The sequence below is a fragment of the Mesoplodon densirostris genome, chromosome 18 (assembly GCF_025265405.1).
Source record: "Mesoplodon densirostris isolate mMesDen1 chromosome 18, mMesDen1 primary haplotype, whole genome shotgun sequence".
NCBI lineage: Eukaryota > Metazoa > Chordata > Mammalia > Artiodactyla > Ziphiidae > Mesoplodon > Mesoplodon densirostris.
Genome location: NC_082678.1, coordinates 27272780 through 27294870, shown reverse-complemented (window position 1 = coordinate 27294870; position 22091 = coordinate 27272780). Strand labels below are relative to the sequence as shown.

Sequence of the window (22091 nt, the reverse complement as noted above, 5' to 3'; positions counted from 1 at the left end):
TCAATAAAAATGCATAAAGCACCTAGGAATAAATTTAGCCACAAATTTGTAAGACCTATGTGATGAAAATATTAAAACTTTTTTGAAGGACGTTAAGAAGTACTTACATGGCATGAGATACCATCCTCCTAGAATGTTGTAAAGAGGTCAATTCTCTTCAAATGAAACTAAAAATTCAATGCAATCCATTTTATAGCCAAAATAATTTTTAAATAAAACCTGGCCAGCTGACATTTGGTAGAGAATATATGTAAGAATAGTTATGAGATGTATGCAAAAGAAGGTCAAAGAGTAGGACCTTGCCCTACCAGATATAAAATATGTTATAGAGCAACTGGAAGTAAGCAGTGTGATATCAGTACTGGTACAGGACAAGATAACTGGATCACAGAACAGCATCCAGATGAAGATAGCATATTAGACCAGGGAAGAAGGAATAAACCATTCAGTGAAAGATTTGAAAAGAATCAGATCTTCATGTAGGGGGAAAAAGTTAGATCCCCTACCTCAACCACACGAACAAACAAATACAACAAATTCTGGACAGATTATAAAAGTACTTGAAGAAAATATTAGAGATGATTTTTACGTCACGAGGTGACAAAGGCCTGGCTAACAAAACCCACCCCACATGAGCCATGAGGAGAGGACAGGCAGATATGGTGGCAGACTGTCAACACACCTCCTACTCTTCACAGCCCTTGCCCCCTTTTCCCCTGGACTGTTTGTCTGCTTCTTGTTGACTTATAAAACTCTTGGGAGTTCCCTGGTGGTCCACTGGTTAGGGCGTGGCTCTTTCACTGCTGTGGCCCGAGGTTCAATCCCTTGTCAAGGGACTAAGATCCTGCAAGCTGCACAGCATGGCCAAACCCCACCACTTCGAAACAAACAAACAAAAACTCTTTATGGTAAAGAAATACTGGCTTTCATTGAATTTCAGTGTTTCGAATATTTCCAGTGTTTTTGTCTCTAAGGAGACAAGACAAAAGAGTGGAGTAGGGAGCACCAGCTTTGCAGTCGGGTGAAACTGCCTTCTGCTTTGGGTTTGGCCGCTGGGGCCTTACACTGATCTCCTTCATCTATGAGGGAGGGATAGTAATATCATCCTCACAGGACTGTGGGCTTTAAATCAGACAATATATGGAAGACTCTTCATCTTACGCTTGGCATGAATCAGTGCTAAGCTGGTGTCACAGACAAGATGGTGGAATATATCAAAGGCTCTGCTTGTGGCATCAGGCTCTGAAGGCTCTTTCCCACCAGAAGATTATAGAAATATTGCTTTTATTTTCTTCTAATACCTTTATGTGGTCTTTTTTCACATTTATGGATATATGTTTATTTAAGATGAAACATGGGGATCTGCTATTTACCCCCCAAATACTTAGGCAGCTATTCTATCACCATTTATTCATTTTCTTCCACTGATTGCAATATTAAAAGATGACATTTCAAAAGTCTTAAGAACACAGGGGTCATATTGCTGGACTCTATCCTACTTCAAATAAATATTCGGTTGAATTATTCCTCACTGTGGAATTGACATAACGCCTCATCTCTCTTCCGTTGAACACCATTATTGTCTACCATAGGAAGAACACTGCATGGCCCCTGTCCTCCAAAAGCTTATCGTATATGTGGGGAGAGGAAATAACGGTTAGGACTCCTCGCTTTCACTGCCGAGGGTACAGGTCCAATCCCTACTTGGGGAACTAAGATCACACAGGCCCAAACAAAACAAAACAAAACAAAACAAATGCAAGAAGTTAAAAACAATAAAAAGGGGACTTTACAGAAATTCTAAAAATGCCAAAGGCCATATGCCACCTGAGATGTAGAGGGTACAGTCTGGGCAATGGCCAATGACTAGCAAGCTAGTCCCCAGCCTCCTAGGCTCAGAAATCATACTCTTCCTCACCAAGCGAGAACTCACGTCTTCCTGTTGTGGCAGTCTCACTTGAGCAATATCACAGGATTGATCAAACATCAGAATGCCAAATTATTACTTGACAATGAGAAATACATCTGTTCTACACACAGGGCATCTGTGTCTACACAAGCAGAGAATTACCTTCTGTGGGGACAGGCCTCCGTGGCACACTGAAGCACAATCACAGAATCGAAGGCTACTTGGTGACAACAGAATTAGAAAAGGAATCAGCGGAGTCCAGAATTTAATGGGAAGGCCTGAGGTAACTGGATCCATCCATCTCCTCAACAGGCAGCCTGGCTAGTGGGCCTGACTCTGCAGTTATGCTGCCTAAGGTGCCATCTCTACTCTTGGGCAATGTGAGGATGGGCACTGCCCATGTTGGTCTCTCCTCACCTTTTCTATGCTTTCACTAGTGACCAACCCTCCTGCAGATAGACACATTTCTCTTTAGAAGTTAGTACATCATGTCAGGTTTGATTCAAGTGTGATAGGCCAGGAAGCCATTGGTCCTTACACATCTCTGCTCAGCTCCATGATGTGCTGACCTTGGTGGTTCTCTCTTGGGGGGCTGCCTTTCAAAAAACTGCTTACCACTTTTGTGAGTTCTGAGGGGAGGGGACTGCTTTGCTATGGCCCCTAAGAAATGGTGACAAACCTCACAGGACTAGGATCAGGAGGGCTGGGGTATTCAGGGAAGGCTTTACAGAGAAAGATATCTGAACTTGAGTTGGCTTTTCAGAGATTCATAGGAGTTCCACAGGCAAAGCAAAATAAAGGAATTTTCGATGGACAAAGGCACAGACAAAAGTAGGAATGGGTATGGTGTAACTAGCGTATAGTGAGGAGCTGCTTTGGCTGGAATGGAGGGCTGCCATTACAGGAGAAAAGATAACTAAAGTAATGTGGAGTGGTAGGGTAGAATCAAGACTGTCAGCCTATTAAAATCACTCTTTTAATGTTAGCAACTGCCTGCTGGAAAAGTAATAAACCACTATGTAACTGAACAAAAGGTAAACAGGCTAGCTCCAGGAATAGGCTACTATAAATATTTGAGGGTAGCCTGCTGCAAGATTTTACTTGCAGTGTTTTAATGGAACCTATCTACACAATTCCTAATACACCGGAGAAGAAAGCTGCTAAGTAAACCTGAGGAATTGACGAGATCACACTTTTGTCTTTTAGGCATGTCCTTTTAGCCCTCCCAGGGTGACTGATAGCTCCTTGAGTATGGAGATCCTATATCTCTCATCACTTCAGCCAAGAAGGAAAGAAATCAACGGTAGAATGAGAGTGACTGGTGAGGACCTCAAATCAGCATACTTTCTTGAGTTGAAGAAAATTTACTATCATGTCAACTCTGGCCTTCTTATAAACTTCACTTGTCAAAATAGTCCAATAGCTTGTTATCATGGATCCAATTCCATAGGGATCTCCTGGGAGTGAAGTTCCTTTTAAAAATCCTGTGGGGACTTCCCTGGTGGTGCAATGGTTAAGGATCCGCCTGCCAGCACAGGGCACACAGGTTCGATCCCTGGCCTGGGGAGGTCCCACATGCTGCGGAGCAACTAAGTCAGTGTGCCACAACTCCTGAGCCCGTGCAGCTACAGCCCGTACTCCACAACAAGAGACGCCACCTCAGTAAGAAGCCCATGCACCGCAATGGAGACCCAACGCAGCCAAAAAAAAAAAAAAAAAAAAACAAAACACACACACACACACACACAAAAACATCCTGGGAATATACTTTTCATTAAAAGAACAAAGTGTATGTCAGTCCTCATGGCTAAAGGGAAGAATCAAGTAGTAGCAGGTGGAAAGGTGGATTTGATTCTCAGTTTCTGGGTTCTGAATCTGAATTAATTATTGTCCTTACCTCAATGAGACAGAGAATTCTAACACAAATCGTCACTACTACAGGTACAGATACTGCCAAGATGAGTTTGTTGTTATAGTCATAACCTGGAACTCCTTTTGTGAGCTAAAGAAATATATCACAATTTTTAAAAACAAGGAGATAGGGGCCTCCCTGGTGGCGCAGTGGTTGAGAGTCCGCCTGCCGATGCAGGGGATACGGGTTCGTGCCCCGGTCTGGGAGGATCCCATATGCCGCGGAGCGGCTGGGCCCGTGAGCCATGGCCGCTGAGCCTGCGCGTCCGGAGCCTGCGCGTCCGGAGCCTGTGCTCCGCAACGGGAGAGGCCACAACAGTGAGAGGCCCGCATACCGAAAAAAAAAAAAAATAAAAAAATAAAAACAAGGAGATAGAAGGGATGAAAACTTACGATTCTTCATCCTATTCTAAACGATAGCTAACTATTCTTAAACTACTATGAAACCCAATCCTTCCAGGCGAGTAGCTTCTATAAGAACAAGCCAAATTTAATGTTATTAGTCTTATCATTAGCATTTTCTTCTACAATTTATCTACAATTTATTTATCTTGTGTTATGTCCTTTTCGCGTCTACCCTAGGAATAGTGACACACTCTCTCAATGAGCAAAGTTGGAGATCACTGTCTTAGCCCGTTTCATGGCTGAAGATAAGATACTGACTAGGAGCCCGTGGTATTCCCGCTTGGGCACGTTAATGGCATGTCCTAAACTGAGTAAAAGTCCAAGTCCCATGTGTCAGGGGTTATCCTCACCTCACTTGGCTCCTGCTCTTTCTGCTCACTCTGGGCTTCTGTGCTCTCACTGATAGAGTTGTCAGCTTTCCACTGGTCCATATCCCATTCCGCTTTGGACACATTTACTTCTTGCTGCTTGCTGAGAAGCTTCATCAGGAGGCCTGTTCTAGAGATGAGGTTGGCACAGGCCAGCTGCACGTGGGTGTCCGAGCAGTCTATTTTCAAAGTCTGGATAACATGAGAAATGAGCCTTTGCACGTCATTGTTGGGGATGAGGGACCAGAGCTGCTCGTTTAGCTGAGTTTCAACTTGATCACCCGGGGATGCGAGCCCTGGGAAAGTGAAGCCTGTGGGCTTAGAGGATAATTCAGTGACCATGTTGTGGTGCTCCCATTGTGTTTTGTTGCTGTGTTGAACAGCTGGCATACTGTTGTCTGCAGCAACAGTAGAATGTGCAGTGGAGACGTTCCTATGGCTAGTGTTTCCAGGGCTGGTTCCTCCTGGCAGAGTAGCGTTTCCTGTAGAAATAATTGCTTCAGAAACATTTTGTGCAGTATTGTTTTCTGAAGTAGTGTTTTCTGCAGAAGGGTCTGAAAGAGAAAATAATTCTGGAAAAGGATTTTCCTGAGAAGTCACTTCTCCTGAAGATGAAACAGCCTCTCGTGGAGGGGAATTTATGAGACTCCTCACGACAGAGAACGGAGGGCTTGCAAGCATCACTCTATCAAGTGAACTTTTCTTTCTGAACTTTCAACTCCCTTTTTTCTTTTTTCTTTTTGTTTCTTTTTGCGGTACACAGGCCTCTCACCGTTGTGGCCTCTCCCGTTGCGGAGCACAGGCTCCGGACGCACAGGCTCAGCGGCCATGGCTCACGGGCCCAGCCGCTCCACGGCATGTGGGATCTTCCCGGACCAGGACACGAACCCGTGTCTCCTGCATCGGCAGGCGGACTCCCAACCACTGTGCCACCAGGGAAGCCCCTCGATGCTTTTTAACTTTGGGTTTTCTGTGGACCCGATGAGACCTAATTTTATGGAAGATGTATTTTTTTTTCCAGAATGTGAGATTAACTCGAAGTCCTTAATATTTCTAACTCTTGCCTTTGCATCTTCGAAAACATGAATAGCGTTGGATAAGTCTTTTGATTTGCTTTTAACCTCAGATGGGGATTTTGGCGGGATGGAGGCACAAGGCCTGCCCTTGAAGTACGGTTTGAGGGGAGAGGAGCCTGCGGCCTTGTGTTCCTTTATGAATGAAGACTCTGCATCGGAGGACTTTCCCACCAGCTTCCTGGGCCTCTGCACCATGAGGAGCTGTTTCAGCTTTCTTGGGGATGGCCTCCTGAGCTTTCATTCTTTGGCAGTGTTCGCCACAGATGGCTGGGCATTCTGTTTCCTCCTGACGCTCTCATCTCCCACTGCTTTGAGGTGCATTTTCTGTATGCCCCTTGAGGACCTTGTTCACTCTCACCAGCTTTTCCTCTGTACTCTCAATCTTTGCTAGGCTGTCTTTCTGTGGTTGGGCAGTTTCTAATTTCTTTTGAAAGATGTAGCGTGTAAACATGGCACTTAAAAGGTTGCAACGCGTACACGTGGCAGGTTTTTCTTCCTTTTTAACCTCATCAATTTTTTCTTGAGTTTCTGCATCTAACAAATTTTCCACAAAATGGAGTTCCCTCAATTTGTTTTTTTTAGTTGAATTGTTGGGTACAGGTTTAACAGAAGGGCTCCTTGTATTGTTTTTCAAAAGGCCCAGCGGCATATGTCCATCTTGTGTATTTGAAAAAAGAAGTTGAATGAATGGTAATAATGTTGATTCCACATCTCCTAGATTTCCCTCTGAGATATAAGGCAGTATGTAATTTAGTGTACTGATAATATCACTTTTATTATTAAAGTCCAGCTGCTCATTCATGAAGCCTGACAAGCTGACAGCACTGTTAGGTGAGGACATCCTGTCTGACTCAATAGTCAGCTCGGTGCTGTTGTTCTTCTTCTGGGCTTGTAACACCTTCATCAACGATCCTCCTGCATTCTCTATAGATGTTTCTTCATCTGTCAAAAGAGAAGGGACTGTTTTTGATCATTGAAGACTGATGGGACAGCCTTTTGTCAGTCCACAGCCAAAGAAATTAGGAATCAGTCAAAGTTTGAGTGCCACTTAGGAGAAAAAGAAACCCACCCTTAAGCCTATGACTGGCAACAACAAAATGTGAGAAAGGTCTCTCTTGAAAAAGGGGCTATCTACTCAGAAAATTCTGTAGCGTGAAATATAGGAACTATATTCAGGATTACTCCACTGGTTCCCAGGGGCCAGTACTCAAGAAAAGCCAAGGCTGGAAGACAAATATTCCCCTAATCAGCTGGACTCTCTGCAGATCTACTGTGACTCCTCACATTCATATACCCCATCCTGTCCTGCCTCAAAGGCACGGGAGTGTGAGGCTTCCTCTCTCCACCTCTTCAGTGTGCTTGTGTTCTTGCTGCTATCACAGATCTCCACGACAACCACCGCCGCTAACAGGTCGTCATCTGGACATGTCCTTCTCCAACTACCCACTGAGTCCTTTGCTTAGTCCCTGCTTCTATATATCCCAGTCCCCATAACAGAAGCCTCTATACAGAAAAAAACACTATGTCCGCCCTGGCTCTTTGCTAAAATTTGGGCAGGGAGCTCGGGTATAAGTTAAGAGATTTGCCAGATTGTATGCCCATGTGGAATGTTCAACAAATCAATGGAATAATACTTGAGGCCCTAAAATGTAGACGGGAAAAAGCAACTTCTGTCAGATGGCTACTTTGCTTTCAATTCATTTTACTTCTAATATTTCCAGCTCTACTTGGGGAACCATCCAAATCTTCTGACTGTGTGAAGGTAATGTGTACCAGTGTGTAGCTGGGCTTGTCTCCCAAAAGGATTAAAAGTATTTTTGGTGAGGGTCAAAGGAGGAGGGAAGGGTCATGAGAAAGGAGGAGCAGAGGCTAGCAGAGAGCCCCAAACTGGGGACAGGAGATCGGGGCCCTAGGGTCATAGCACTTAACACTGCTGATCTTGTTTTTCCTCACCTGTAAAAGGAGATTAAAAATGCTTTTTCTGCCCACTTCTGGGGGAGAAGGGAGTAATATAATTAGTAAAAAAAATGTTTGGGGGAGTTCCCAGGTGGTCTAGTGGTTAGGACCCGGCACTTTCCCTGCTGTGGCCCGGGTTCAATCCCTGCTGGGGGAACTAAGATCCCACCAGCTTGGTGGCCAAAGGAAAAAAAAAAAAAACTGTGTTGAAAAATCAGCAATATTGTCTTTATATAAGTGGCAAAGTGTTATTATTTATGATGTGCTCTAGATCACTGAAAGAGACCTGTATTCAAGCTACCTGGGCATGAAAGCACATTTTGGAAGTCATCAAGTTAGTGCCCATAAATCTAATATATAGAAAAATCGTTGAAAGCCCCTGAGTGTTTTGTGGATAGAAAAACTTGCGATTCAGAGCAAGTTCAGAGCTGGACAGTCAAAGAAATAACTAGCTCTCCCATGCATTAGAAGGGCTTGGTAGCAGCTTCTGGTTATGGAACCAGAAACTCTCAGGCTCCAGATAGGACATAAAACAGCATCACTTGCACTCTTTATAAAATTGCAGAAACAAACCAAATAAACAAAAATATATTTACACCTGTCTTATAAGACAAAGGGTATTTGAGACCTAATGTATATAAAATCAGTTTACAAACTGTGATGTACTATGTGAATAAGTTGTCATTTGCAGAGAGGGCAGCATAGGATATGTGGCCATTAATGTGAATTCCCTTCCCCCTTCCATTCCTTTCTCTGGTTCCTTTACATATGCAGATCAGTTACATTATGAAGCTAATAATGTAACTGAGCTCTTCTTAACTTAATAATGTAACCAAGAATCTGATTTTTAGCAAGGGGGTAATTCTTAGAAATTTAGGGAGCTGGAACTCTAAATGAATGTATTAAAATAATGTAATTACATCATTAGTTTTAAAATGTATCATCCTTGATTAAAAATAACAAATTAAATTAAAAATTAAAAATGTAGGGCCTCCCTGGTGGCGCAAGTGGTTGAGAGTCCGCCTGCCGATGCAGGGGATACGGGTTCGTGCCCCGGTCTGGGAGGATCCCATATGCCGCAGAGAGGCTGGGCCCGTGAGCCATGGCCGCTGAGCCTGCGCGTCCGGAGCCTGCGCGTCCGGAGCCTGTGCTCCGCAACGGGGGAGGCCACAACAGTGAGAGGCCCGCATACCGCAAAAAAAAAAAAAAAAAAAAATGTATTATCCCGCAATTGAGACTCACCACAACGTGTGACGTCCCTCAGGCGTTCACTGTCACAACGCAGCTTGACTGTCTCACAGACAACCTCAATAGTATTTTTAAATTGGCAGAGGCAGCAGGCCCTACGGCTGGGTAAGATCCTATAAATGGAAACACAGGTAATTAAATTCGTGGTAAAAGAGTTACCTGAGTAGGTAGAAGAGGTAGGCCAAGGCCACCACAGACCAGTGCAAAAAGGAGTTCTTGGGGCATATGGACTATAGAACTGGATAGGGGCCGGTTGGCCAATTGCTGCCCTTGACAGTTGGAAATAAATATAGAGGAGGAGAGAGGTGCCCAACAGAAGGATTAGGATGGCAGTAGGTATGATATGCCTAGAAAAAAGGGAATAGCGATTAGAATTGGGTGACACTGAACTGTAGTTTAATTCAGAAGTATCTCCTTCCAACCCGAAAGCCTCACTTTGGGTTGAGAGTACACAGGAAGAAGGCAGACTTCTAAGAAGAGTATGAAGAAGACCGCACATTCTGGAGTCACTTTCTCAGTTCCTATTTGTGAGGAGTAATATATTAGAAATTATTCTAGTAATAAAAAAGCATCATGTGGCTAAACAATAACAGAGATCGCATTGACCAAATCTGGACAAAAGGAACATTCCAAAGAATAACATTATCATTATAATAAGGTATAACGTAGTTAATTGAAAAAAAAGCACATGAGTTCATAATGATACTCCAAATGAAAAGTGGGGGAGCTCTTCTTTATAGAATAATGTCAGCTAATAAATGCAAAAGGAAGGATAGAATTAGGAAAGTGTTATTTTGCAACTATCAATGTAATAATCGATTCAGACAAGGATTATCATTGATGCACAGTTGGGTGAAGAGTTGTTTGAAAGTAGGATCTTCACTGATCCCAAGGATCACCCCACATATTATTTATCAATTACCAAGGGGAAAAATAACTTTACAATGGAGAGATATGGAATAGACCACCTTAACCAAGTGATCAAACTTAGCACTGGGCCACCTCAAGTGATGAAGTATGAAGAATACATCACCTATATAGTATTCTTCCCCAAAATGTTTACTTTGAATCTAATGAGGAAACAGACAAATACAGATTGTGGGGCAATTTACAAGACAACTGGCTTAGACTCTTCAAAAAAGCCAATGTCTTAAAAGACCAAAAAAAATAGTAGGGAAAAATTCTAGATTAACGGAAACACAGACATGACATGCAATGCCTAATCTTTAATTGGATCCTGTATCAAAACAAAACAGACTTAAAGAATATTATTGGCTTCTGGCCAAGATGAAGTACAAGGGCCAACTTAACCTCCCAGCTGAAACAAGAAAAAAATCAGATGGAACATAATGAAACAACAGTTTTCAAGAAACTGAACCTCAGGCAATACATTTCAGTGATTCCCGAGGAGATGGGAAATAAATGAAGTGATCCCTATAATTGCCCTTACTTCTCTGAGAGAGTATCCACGTCATGGTACAGGGAAGAGAAGTCCAGACAGAGACTAGTGGGCTCCCTGACAGACAAAATGGAGATAAGGGTCTGGGAAAACCAAGGTAACTAGAGTTCACAAAGCAGAGTATCAGAGAGAAAAGAAGTGCACAGACAAAGAACTCTGGAGATATGCAGAGGGATCTCTTGAGAATTCAACAAAGTATGGGTCAATACATTTGTGTGAGGAATAACTTGATGCCAGGAAAAGAACCACATGAAAGGATTAATAAGAAGAACAACTGGATATCACACAGGGTTGTAGGAATAGTACCTGTTCCTACAAGTCAGACTGGAAAACCTCATGATACTCAGAAAGGACTTGTCTCAGTAGTTGCAAATAATGAGCTCCAGACTAAAGGCTACTTGGACTCCTACCCAACGAACCTTAAAAGCTAGACCTAAAAGAATACAATTGTTTTGAGTAACCTAATTTCACCCAAAACAAAGCCCAGGCATTTTACAGGAATATAAATATACATAGCACACAATAAACTAAAACTCACAATATCTGGGATCATATGAAAAATTGCATGCAAGCATGCAAAGAAGTAGGAAAATATGACCCATACTGAGGAGAAAAGGCAATCAATCAACAATAACCCATAATCTATACAGATGTTAGAATTGGCAGAAAAGAACTTTTAAAAGGTTATTATACATGAAGAAAAGTTATTATAACTGTATTTCATATGTTAAAACACCCAGACTAAACACTGAAAATGTTAAGTGTAGGCATGGAAAATGTAAAACAGACCTAAATTGAGCTTCTAGAGATTAAAAACAATGTCTAAATGAAAAAGATATTGCAGGAGGTTAAAGGCTAATTAGACACGGCAGAAGGTCAGTGAACATTAAGGCATAGCAACAGAAACTATCCAAAATGAAACAAAAGGAGTAACAAAACAACAACAAAATGAATAGAGCCTCAGTGACTTGTGCAACAACTTCAAGTGGCCTAATACATGTGTACTTAGAGTCCATGAAGGAGAGGAGAAATATAAAAATTTGAAGAAATAATAGCCAAAATTTTTCCAAATTGGTAAACACTATAAACCCTCAAAGTCAAGAAGATCAATGAACTTTCAGCAGAAGAAACATGGACAAAACTACACCAAGGCACAAAAAATAATCGAATTGCTCAAAACCAGCAATAAAGAGAAGAATTTAAAAGGAGCCAGAGGAAAAAATTATACACTACATACAGAGGAACAAAGATAACAATGACAGCAGAATTCGTGCTTGAAAAATCGTAAACGAGAACTCAGTGGAATAACATCTTTAAAGTAGTGAATTGAATTCTATCGAGCTAGAATTTTATACCCACATCTGTCAAAACAAAAGCAAAATAAAGACTATCTCAGACAAACAGAAGCTGAAAGAATTCATTACTGGTAGACTTTCACAATAAGAAATGTTAAAAGAAGTATTTTTAAGCAGAAGGAAAATGACACCAGATTGGAATATGGATCTACATAAAAGATTAAGAATACTGGATACATACAACAATGAAGACCCAATTCAACCAAAAATAAATAAACAAATTAAGAAAAGAAGGGAAAAATCATATAATCACTGCAATAGATGCAGGAAAAGAATGAAAACATCTAACATACATTCCTGATTAAAGAAAAAAAAACAGCCCTCAGTAGACTAGGAATGGAAGGAGACTTCCTCAACTTGATAAATGACTTCTACAAAAAACCTAACATCATACTTAATGGTGAAGGACAAAGTACTTTCTCACCAGGATCAGGAACAAGGCAAGGATATCTGCTCTCATTGCTTCTATGTGACATGGCACTGAAGGTTCTAGCCAGTGCAATAGGGCAACAAAAAGAAAAGACACATTCAGAATGGAAAGGAAGAAGTAAAACTATCTTTATTTGCAGAGAACATGATTATGTCGAAAACCTGATAGAAGCTACGAAAATGCTACTGGAACTAATAAATGAGTCTATCAAGTTTGCAGGGTACAAGATCAACATACAAAAAGATGAATTTGTCTCAACAAACAATCAGAGATCAAAGTTTTAAAATGCTACTTATAAAAGAATCCAACATATAAAATACTTAGAATAAATCTGACAAAAGACTTGCACACTGAAAACTGTAAAATGTTGCCGGGGGAAATTAAGAAAGACCTAAATAAATGGAGAGATATAAAGTATTCATGGATCAGAAGATTCAATATTGTTGAGACATCAATTCTCCCCAAATCGATTTATACATCAAAACCCCAGTAGGCTTTTCTATAGACATTGACAAGCCAATTCTAAAATTCATATGGAAATAAAATTTAGAATAACTAAAACAACTTTGCGAAAGAACAAAGTTGAAGAACTAACAGTAACTGATTTCAAGGATTATGAAGCTACACCTTCAAGACATTGTGATAGTAGTGTAAAGATAGACAAAAAGACCAAAGGAACAGAATACAAAGTTCTGAAGTAGAGAGATGTGGAGAACTGACTTTCAGGTTCAAAGGCATTTCAGTGGAGAAATGATAGTCTTTTCAACAAATGACGCTGGAACAACTGAATATCCAGGTGCAAAAAGAAAAAAAAAAATGAACTTGATCTAAACCATATACAGAAGTGAACTCAAATTGGTTCAAAGATCTAAATGTAAAACATAAAACTATAAAACGTCTAGAACAAAACAGGTGAAAAATTTTATGACCTTGAGTTTGGCAAGATTTCTTAGATACAACACCAAAAGCATAATGCAGAAAAGAAAAAAATAGATAAATTAGACACCATCGAAATTAAGAATTTCTGCCCTGCAAAAGACACTCCTGAGTGAACGAAAAGATGAGTCACAGAATGGGAGAAAATACCTAGCAACTTACCTATTGGATAAAGGACTAATTTCCAGAATATAGAAAGAACTCTCAAAACTCCAGAAAAATATAGCTAAAAGATTCAAAGATATACAGATGGAAAATAAGCATATGAAAAGATGTTTGACATGATTAATCATTAGGGATGCTACAGTGAGATACAACTACACACCTACTAAACTACCTAAAATTAAAAATACTGAGCATAGGGCTTCCCTGGTGGCGCAGTGGTTGAGAGTCTGCCTGCCAATGCAGGGGACACGGGTTCGTGCCCCGGTCTGGGAAGATCCCACATGCCGCGGAGTGGCTGGGCCTGTGAGCCATGGCCGCTGAGCCTGCGCTCTGCAACGGGAGAGGCCACAACAGTGAGAAGCCCTCCAACGGCAAAAAAAAAAAAAAAAAAAAAAATACTGAGCATAGCAAATGTTGGCCGCAACGTGAAGAAAATGCAGCTCTCGTACACTGCTGGTAGAGATGTAAAATGATCAAACCACTATGGAAAATGGGTATTTTTAAAAAACTTAAACATACACTTACCAATGATGCAGCCATTCTACAGGCAGGCATTTACCCAGGAGAAATGGAAGTAGACATCCATACAAGACTTGTACACAAATATTCATAGCAACTTTATCTGTAATAGACAAAGACTCAAACAACTCAAATGTCCATCAATGGTCAATACATAAATGGTGGTACATCCATATAAAGGAATGCTATTCAGCAATAAACAGAAATGAATTACTGATATATACAACAATATGGATGAAGATTAAAATAATCATGCTGGGTTAGAAGCCAGTTAGAAAAAAGTATACACTGTATGATTCCATTTACATAAAATTCTAGAAAATGCAAACAGAAAGCAGATCAATGGTTGCATGGCGATTGGGAAGTGCAAGGAACGATGGGAAGGAAGAATTACAAAGAGACATTAAGAAACTTTCTGAGGTGATGGACATTTTGAGTTTCGTGATGTCTTCATGGTGTGTATGTATGTGTGTGTGTGAACACAGATTATTGCATGTCAATTATACCTCAAAAAGCTGTTAAAAGAAATGATATTAGATAAGAGAGACAATTGGGGAAATTTGAATAGCAACACTTTATTAGGTAATATGATTGTGTAGGAATTTAATTTCTTCAATACTGTGTATTAACAGTATCGTGGTTACACAGGGAAATAGTTTTTAATATCCAGAGAGGAGGGCATCTAGCTGACAAGAGAGGGATCGCAATTGTGGCAGATGGTGTGGGACACTGAGGAAGATGAGGCTAGAGCAGTGACCAATGCGTGACGGCACAGTGAAGACAGTCATTTGTCAGGTGACCTGACAAAGACGGTTGGAAGAGACTGCTAAATGCAGGGTCGTTTCTGCATACTAATCTCACGCAATCCCCTCAACTAGCCTTGGCGTAACAGAAAGTTTCTATTAGCTTGCCATATTGGAGGGGGGATGGCACAATTTAAGGTGCAGTAGGTTGTGTAATAAACTGTCACAATAGGGTCCTACAGAAATAGTTTTTTAAACCGCAAAAAAATAAAACTTGACCCTTCCCTCACAACGTATATGAAAATTAACTTAAAATGAATCATAGACCTAAATGTAGCTATACAACGTCTGGAAGAAAACGTAGGAGAAAATCTTTGTGATTTGGGGTTAGACAGTGGGGTCTCAGAGAAAGATTTCTTAGATTAAGACACAAAAAAGCAGAAAGCATTTAAGAAAAATTGCTAAGGGACTTCCCTGGTGGTTAAGACTCCAAGTTCCCAATGCTGGGGGCCCGGGTTCGATCCCTGGTCAGGGATCTAGGTCCCACATGCATGCCTCAACTATGAGTTCGCATGCCAGATCTAAGAAGCCCATGAGCCGCAACTAAGGGGCCCATCTGCTGCAACTAAGACCCAGCACAACCAAATAAATTAATTAAATAAATATGAAAAATTAAGAAAAATTGCTAAATTAGAGTTCATCAAAAATTTAACACTTCTAGCTTTCAGAGACACTTTAATATAATGAAGATAAGTCACAATCTGGGAGAAGATATTTACTAAACACATATCTGAGAGCAAGGACTTTTTCCGTTGCTTTTTATATAAAGCACTCTTAATTCTCAATATAAATATCCAATTAAAACATGGATTTGAACAGACACTTCATTTAAAAGGATATTTGCACATGAATAGACACTCAACATCATCAGCTATTACAGAAATGCAAAATGTGGCAAAAACCACGAGATTCATCTACACACCTACTAGAAAGGCGAAAATGTTTTTAAAAAACACATATAAGGATCAGGTGAAGATGTAGAGCATCTGCAACTCTCATAGACTGCTTGTGGGAAAGCAACATGGCACAGGCACTTTAGAAAACGGTTCAGCAGTTTCTTAAAAAGTTCAATAGGCACTTAGCATATGATGAAGCAATCCCACCCTGAGGTATTTTACCCCAAAGAAATGAAAACATATGCTCACACAAGACATATATTCACACACACACGTGAGTGTTTTCAGAGGCTTTGTTCATAATAGCCAAAAAACAAGAAGAAACTCAAATGTGCATCGAACAATGAATGCGTAAACAAACTGTGTATCCACACAACTAGAATACTGCTCAGCGCGCAAAAGGAATGAGCTACTGACAGGTGCAACAAACCAGATGAATCTCCAAAGAGACTGGCTAAGTGAAAGAAGCCAAAAACAAAAAGCTACATACCACATGATTTCATTTATCAAATATTCTGGAAAAGGCAACATTATACGGACAAAAATCAGATTGGTGGTTGCCAGGGGCTGGTAGTGACAGGAGGATGCATTGACTACAGAGGGACATGGGGGGTCTTTTGGGAGTGCAGAAGTTTTCTTTACCTCAAATGTGGTGGTGGCTACAGAACTATACGTTTGTCAAAACACATCACACTGTATATTTAAAAAGAGTGAATTTTGTTAAACGAAAATTATACATAAATAAACCTGACTTAAGAAGATAATCAAACAAACCTAAAAGTACAATTGAGTGAAAATCAATGTAAGAAAAATCAACTTACAGTGTTTCCAATTCAAGGGTCATCATGAGGATGCTTTCCATTGCGGTAAGTGACACTTGTGCTGTTCCCATGTCTCTGAAGGAGAAGCCCAAACATGCATGATATAAAACCCAAAGACAAAATTTCTAAACTGAAGAAGATACTTAACATGTGATTACTTCCACTTTGGCTTCTTACTTGCCATAGATGATAATTCCAAAGAGCTCTTTTGGAAGAAATTTAAATTTGCATCATCAAATTAATGACCTTGGTGCTGAACAGTACAATCATTTTCTATGATCCTCACTTCTCATTTTCAATTGCATCTACCTCTTTTGATCACTCTTTTTTTAAAAAAAATAATGTACCCCTTATTCCTTTCTGCTTTCTTGGATAAATACTATTCCTATATGCATCTTCATGTTCCATATCTATATGTGTTCTTCAACACTGTTCTCATCCTCTGCTGGCTCTCTTACCCATATATATTCTTTCTTAATCCTTTTCTTTGCCAATAACTCTTATTTTCAATAACCCAGTTAAAATCTAAATTATGACTGTTTAGCCAAAGTACTCAAGTTTTGACGAAAGTAAAAAGGAGCAGAAATTATCTCATGAGCCATGAAACTCTTACAATACTTACAAAGAGTTTAATGCTGGCACTTTAAAAAGACCAGAATCTTCAACTGTTGGCAAAGGATTACGATTGAGAATTCTGAAAAATGGAATGGAATTAAAATTATCTGCATTTTCAATTACTTCCATGAAAGTTTATATTCATTTTTTTTGGTATGGAACTTGAAGGTTAAAAAAATTATTTTCTGTCTTTACCTATAAATCACCGTTAGAATCTGTAAAACACTCTTTCACTGGGAACTACCCAGGTCTCTAGATGACAAAGTGGAGAAGAGAAACAAACAAACAAACAATAAAATAGAAAAAAAGTGGCTAGCAAAGAAAAAATATGCCAAAGTACTTTTCACGTTAAAAACCCTCGAAGTGACTATGCTGGTAGGAAGCCCTTGCTCTGTAAAAAAAAAGTACTATTTCTAGTGTCCTCCATAATTCAAGGTGTTTTTCTTTCATCTCTACAAAGTTTGAAAAATTTCATGATTTAAACTACCCAGCTAAAGAGAAAAATAAGGCTAATTCCTTGGTTCTGGAGCCAAAGAAGAGAGAAATCCAAGAGGAACTGGTGAAAGCCATACTCCCATCACATCGTCCCGTGTGTATTCTTGTGCCATAGCTTTTGTTACTGTGTATGTAATCAACTGTTTATTTGTCACTCTCCTAGATTGTCAGCAACTTGAGAGCAGGGACCACACTTTATTGTCATTATTATTCCTGTGCCTGACATAGTGCCTAGTATTTACTAGGCATTTAATAAATGTTTGCTGAATAAATAAATAACATTTTGTTTATATATCAATAAAATAAACAAATTAATTTTGGGGAACAAAATTTTATTCCAAAATGTTGGAATAGATTTTCTTCATAGTTCTTTCTTTCTTCCTTTTTTTTCCCCTTAGTTCTTTAAAACAAATAAGGGGGAAAAAAAAAACAGAAAAGAAACAGGAAGAAAGAAGAGAATAGCTGACTTAAGGTTAACTCTACTCAAGAATTATTAGTGTACTTTTGCAGAATATTATAAAGATAATTATCAAAACTAATATCTTTTGGGTTGCCATGCATATGTGATCAGCATTTAACATTTCATCCTCACAGTAACCTTATGTGATATATATATTACACAGTTGTACAAATGAGGAAACTGAGGCACAGAGAAGTTACATAACTTGTCTTAAGTCATCAAGCTCGTAAGAAGCAGAGCTGGAATTTGAACTCAGTTCTGACTCTAAAGCCTGTGTTTAACCTGAATGAAAAAAAAAGGGTTGTTTTTTTTTGAAACATCTGTTACTTTAACCTTAATTTTGACAGCACTAAATATAGAAATACCTTTTCAAACTTCATCTACCCATCTGGGAAAGCCTCTATGAGAATTATATTTTCTCTTTTTATTTATTTATTTATTTATTTCTCTTTTTATTTATTTTTTCCTTAATCATCTCTTGTGATAAATATTTAATTAGCCTATGGCCATTGAGACTTCATAGATTTTTTTTTAAAAGTTGCAGGAAAATCAGTAAAAATGATGGAGGAAGGACATCTGAAAATTCATCCCTGCATAGAAGCAACAATAACAACAACAACAAAACTGGCAAAAATGGTCAGAATCAACTTCTTCTGAACTCTGGACATTTAACCAACATGCTGGCAGTAAATGGGAGAGCAATTTATTCAAGGAAAACAAATTAATTTCTGTAAGAACAATGAGATCTGTGTTGCTTTAACTTGCCCTCGACCTTTGGTCTCCATGCCAGTGGTAGCCTTGAAAAACAGCCCACATCCCTGGTACCAGAACGAGCAGCATGGACTGAGAGGTCCTTCAAAGCCTCATTCCCAAAGAACTGTCATTGTTTTACATGTCTGGTGGTCCCCTGGAAGACCTCACTTGAAAGGCTTGCCTTTGACCTGACTGAGGGCTGTCTAGTGAGAAAAGCCTCTGCTCAGGTGGCATTTCTGGAAAACATTTTCAAGCAAATATTTTAACATGGCGGTGGCATGAGGCAATGGATAACAGTTTGGGGCAAAAAACAACCCAACCGCAAAGCTTTAAAAGAAAAGCTGAGGAATGAGATGTGCACAGACACTTTGAAATATTCCAATGTATTCCTGGGAAACTGGAAGACCACAAGACATATTCCTGGGCATCTAGGAGAATAACTGTTAGCATTAATAAATGAGTTCAGCAAGGTTGTAGGATATAAGATCAATATCATTTCTACACACCAGCAATGAGTAATCGAAAAATGGAATTTAGAAAACAATTCCATGTGGAACAGCATCAAAACAAATATAATACTTAGGGGAAAATTTTACCAAGTAAGTGCAAGATTCACACTGAAAAGTACAAAACTGTTGAAAGAAATTGAAGAAGATCTAAATAAGTATAAAGACCTGCTGGATTCATGGACTGGAGGATAATCTTATTAAAATTTCACTACTTCCCAAATCGACCTATGGTTCCATTGCAATTCCTATCAAAATCCCAGCTGACTTCTTTCCAGAAATTGCCAAGCTGTTTCTAAAATTCCTATGGCAATTCGAGGAAACAGAATAACCAAAACAATGTCGGTAAAGAACAAAGTGGGAGGACTCACACATCCTGGTTTCAAAACTCAGTTCAAAGCTACTGCAATCACAGTGTGGTACTGGAATAAGAACAGACATGTAAATCAATGGAACAGAATTGACAATATAGCAATAAACCCTCATATTTATAGTCTATTGATTTTCAACAAGGGTGCCAAAACAATTCAACGTGGAAAGAACAGTCTTTTCAAATGATGCTGGGACAACTGTACATCCACACACAAAATAATGAAGCTTCACACCGTATATGAAAATTAACTCCAAATGGATCAAATATCCAAATGTAAGAGCTAAGACTATAAAACTCTTAGAAGAAAACACAGGAGTAAATCTTTATGACCTTGCTTTAGACAACAGTTTCTTAGATATGATACCAGAAGCACAAACAACCAAAGGAAAAATAGATGAATTGGATTTTATAAAAACTAAAAAGTTTGTGCTTCAAAGGACACTATCAAGAAAGTGAATAAACATATAGAATGGGAGAAAATACTACAGGTGGGAAGAATAAGATGCAGTGGGGAGAAGAAAAGTGTAGTAGTTGCTAGGTGTGACAATCTCAAAATTTTGAACTATTACAAATAAAACAGCCACCCTGAATCACCCCAAAGGGCAGACCCAAGTTATTTTTGCTTTTAGTGTTTATGCCTTTCTAAATCTGAGAAGCTGCCAGGATTCTAGTACATAGCAAAAAGTGAGGACAACACCCTCAAGTGTGTAAGCTTTTGTGTGTACATGGCTATGTAAAGGAAACCAATGCTAGCTGACTGGGGGAGCATTAGGGCGGCTCTGTGACCGCAGCTCAATTTGCCTTCATAGTGTGGACACACCTCCCACACTGATATTCTCAACAATGGGGTAAATAATTCAATAGGGATAAGGCTTTGATTTTCCTCTTATTCTCTCTTCGTGCTTATGTTCTTGGTACGATATTGATGTACCACGGACAAGCCAGCATGTGAATGTGCTCTGTCTGCTTAAGTTATATAGCCTTTCTACATTGTAGAGTCCTTCAGTTTCTAAAATCATGGAGCTTGTATTGTTAGATCCAATGAAGTGACTAAAAGAATTTTTAAAAATAAGCCATCAGTCTGGACCTGCATAGGTGAATGAAGGAGAAACACTTTACAGTCAGAGAAAAAAAGCATACTTAACATTTAGGATTATCAACCACTGCCGGTTTTCCATAGTATATTTCATTCCTGATTTTATCTGAAAGAGATATGATGACTACCACCATTCAAAAAGTGGTACTTTATTAATAAGCTCCTGGCTCATCTTTGAGGTAGATTTCGGATTTAAAATAGACTACCACACTGCTAACCACTTCACCTGATATTTCTCAATAACATAGAGGCTTCATTCAAGAAACCTACTGACTTATAATTACCTGACACCCGGTGATGAATCAAGGATTTGTGGGGCCTGAACCTCATCTACTTTGGGAAATCCTAGCTAATAAAAACAGGCAAAGTTATAAATAGAAAAATCGCTAGGACCCCTCTCAAGACCTTGGAAGGGACCTATGCAAGTGAGGAGCCCTGAAGCCTAAGGTTCATTGAATTCAGGATAAATCCACCTCAGCTGGGGCCCTTTTCCAAACTTATTTAATGCAAGCAACTTATAAACACCCCAGTAATATGTCATTATAGGTAGTAAAATGATTTAACTCGAGGGTGGCATCTTCCCTTGGTGGCTTGCCTTTGGTAAGAGATGCAATAAAGTTTGTATCTCACCATGGCAAATGTTTCCTAAAGCAACTTAGCTTTGTCTATTAGAAACACTTAGTCCAAAACAAAGACTTACTATACTGTGACCGTCTTTTGAAAGTAACTGTGAATGAGTCTTCGGAGTACAGTACTAATTTATTTACAACACCAGATAGTTCTGATTCTTTCACTACCTTTTTCTGTCATTTAAGAGGAGCACAAATTCCAAAGGAACAACTTGGTGCCTCTTCCATTACAAATCTTTTCTAACCTACCACCCGTTTTCTACTTCATCACCCCCCTCCCTCACCTTGTTACCCTGCTGCATAGATGCTAGAATGGCTCTCATATATGTTTTCCCATCAACATCCATATTTCTCCTTCCAGTATGAAAGCTTCTTGGGGACAAAGTCCCTGCCCTATGCGTCTTTGTATCCCCAGCACTTAGTAGAGTGTTCACAGACAGTGGGCAAGGCACTCAGTGAATGTTTTGGAATGAATTCATTAATTTTTAAACTGATTTATTTATTTATTTCCACAATGTATTGTCCTGTGTTGCCTACATAACTATAGTGAAACTCTGATTCTTATAAGGAACTCTTGGTGTTCTGGGATGTTTAGGAAAGGTGGTGAGTTTCAGACGTTGTACTGACGCTACTAAAACCTCCTGGTGAAGGGACCTCACGAGCCTGCTCTCCGGTGTGCTAACAGAAGAAAAACCGACCCTCGGTGCTCTCTCCCCAAGGTAGGCGTCAGCAAACTAACAAGGGAAAGGAAGGAGGCCGCTAAAGATAGGCATCTGCAGGAATTGTTAACCCAGCTCCAGACACAGCCTCAACACCTTCATTAACCCAAAATGTGGGAACTGTGTGAAACTGGATTTCTGAACCACAAGACAGGTAAGAGAGTCTTTTCCAAAGCCAGGTGTACAAG

At 39.6% G+C, this 22091-nt stretch overlaps 1 protein-coding gene across 1 annotated transcript in view; it reads right to left on the bottom strand.

The window, feature by feature from the left end:
* Positions 1-22091, bottom strand: part of LOC132479145 (uncharacterized) — a 302289-nt gene that overhangs the window by 166880 nt on the left and 113318 nt on the right. Inside the window, 8 exon segments of the mRNA XM_060082726.1 lie at positions 3807-3911; positions 4576-5322; positions 5554-5607; positions 5610-6006; positions 6008-6611; positions 8868-8986; positions 16258-16332; positions 16880-16951. Of these exon segments, the coding sequence (XP_059938709.1) occupies positions 3807-3911; positions 4576-5322; positions 5554-5607; positions 5610-6006; positions 6008-6611; positions 8868-8986; positions 16258-16332; positions 16880-16951 (2173 nt within the window).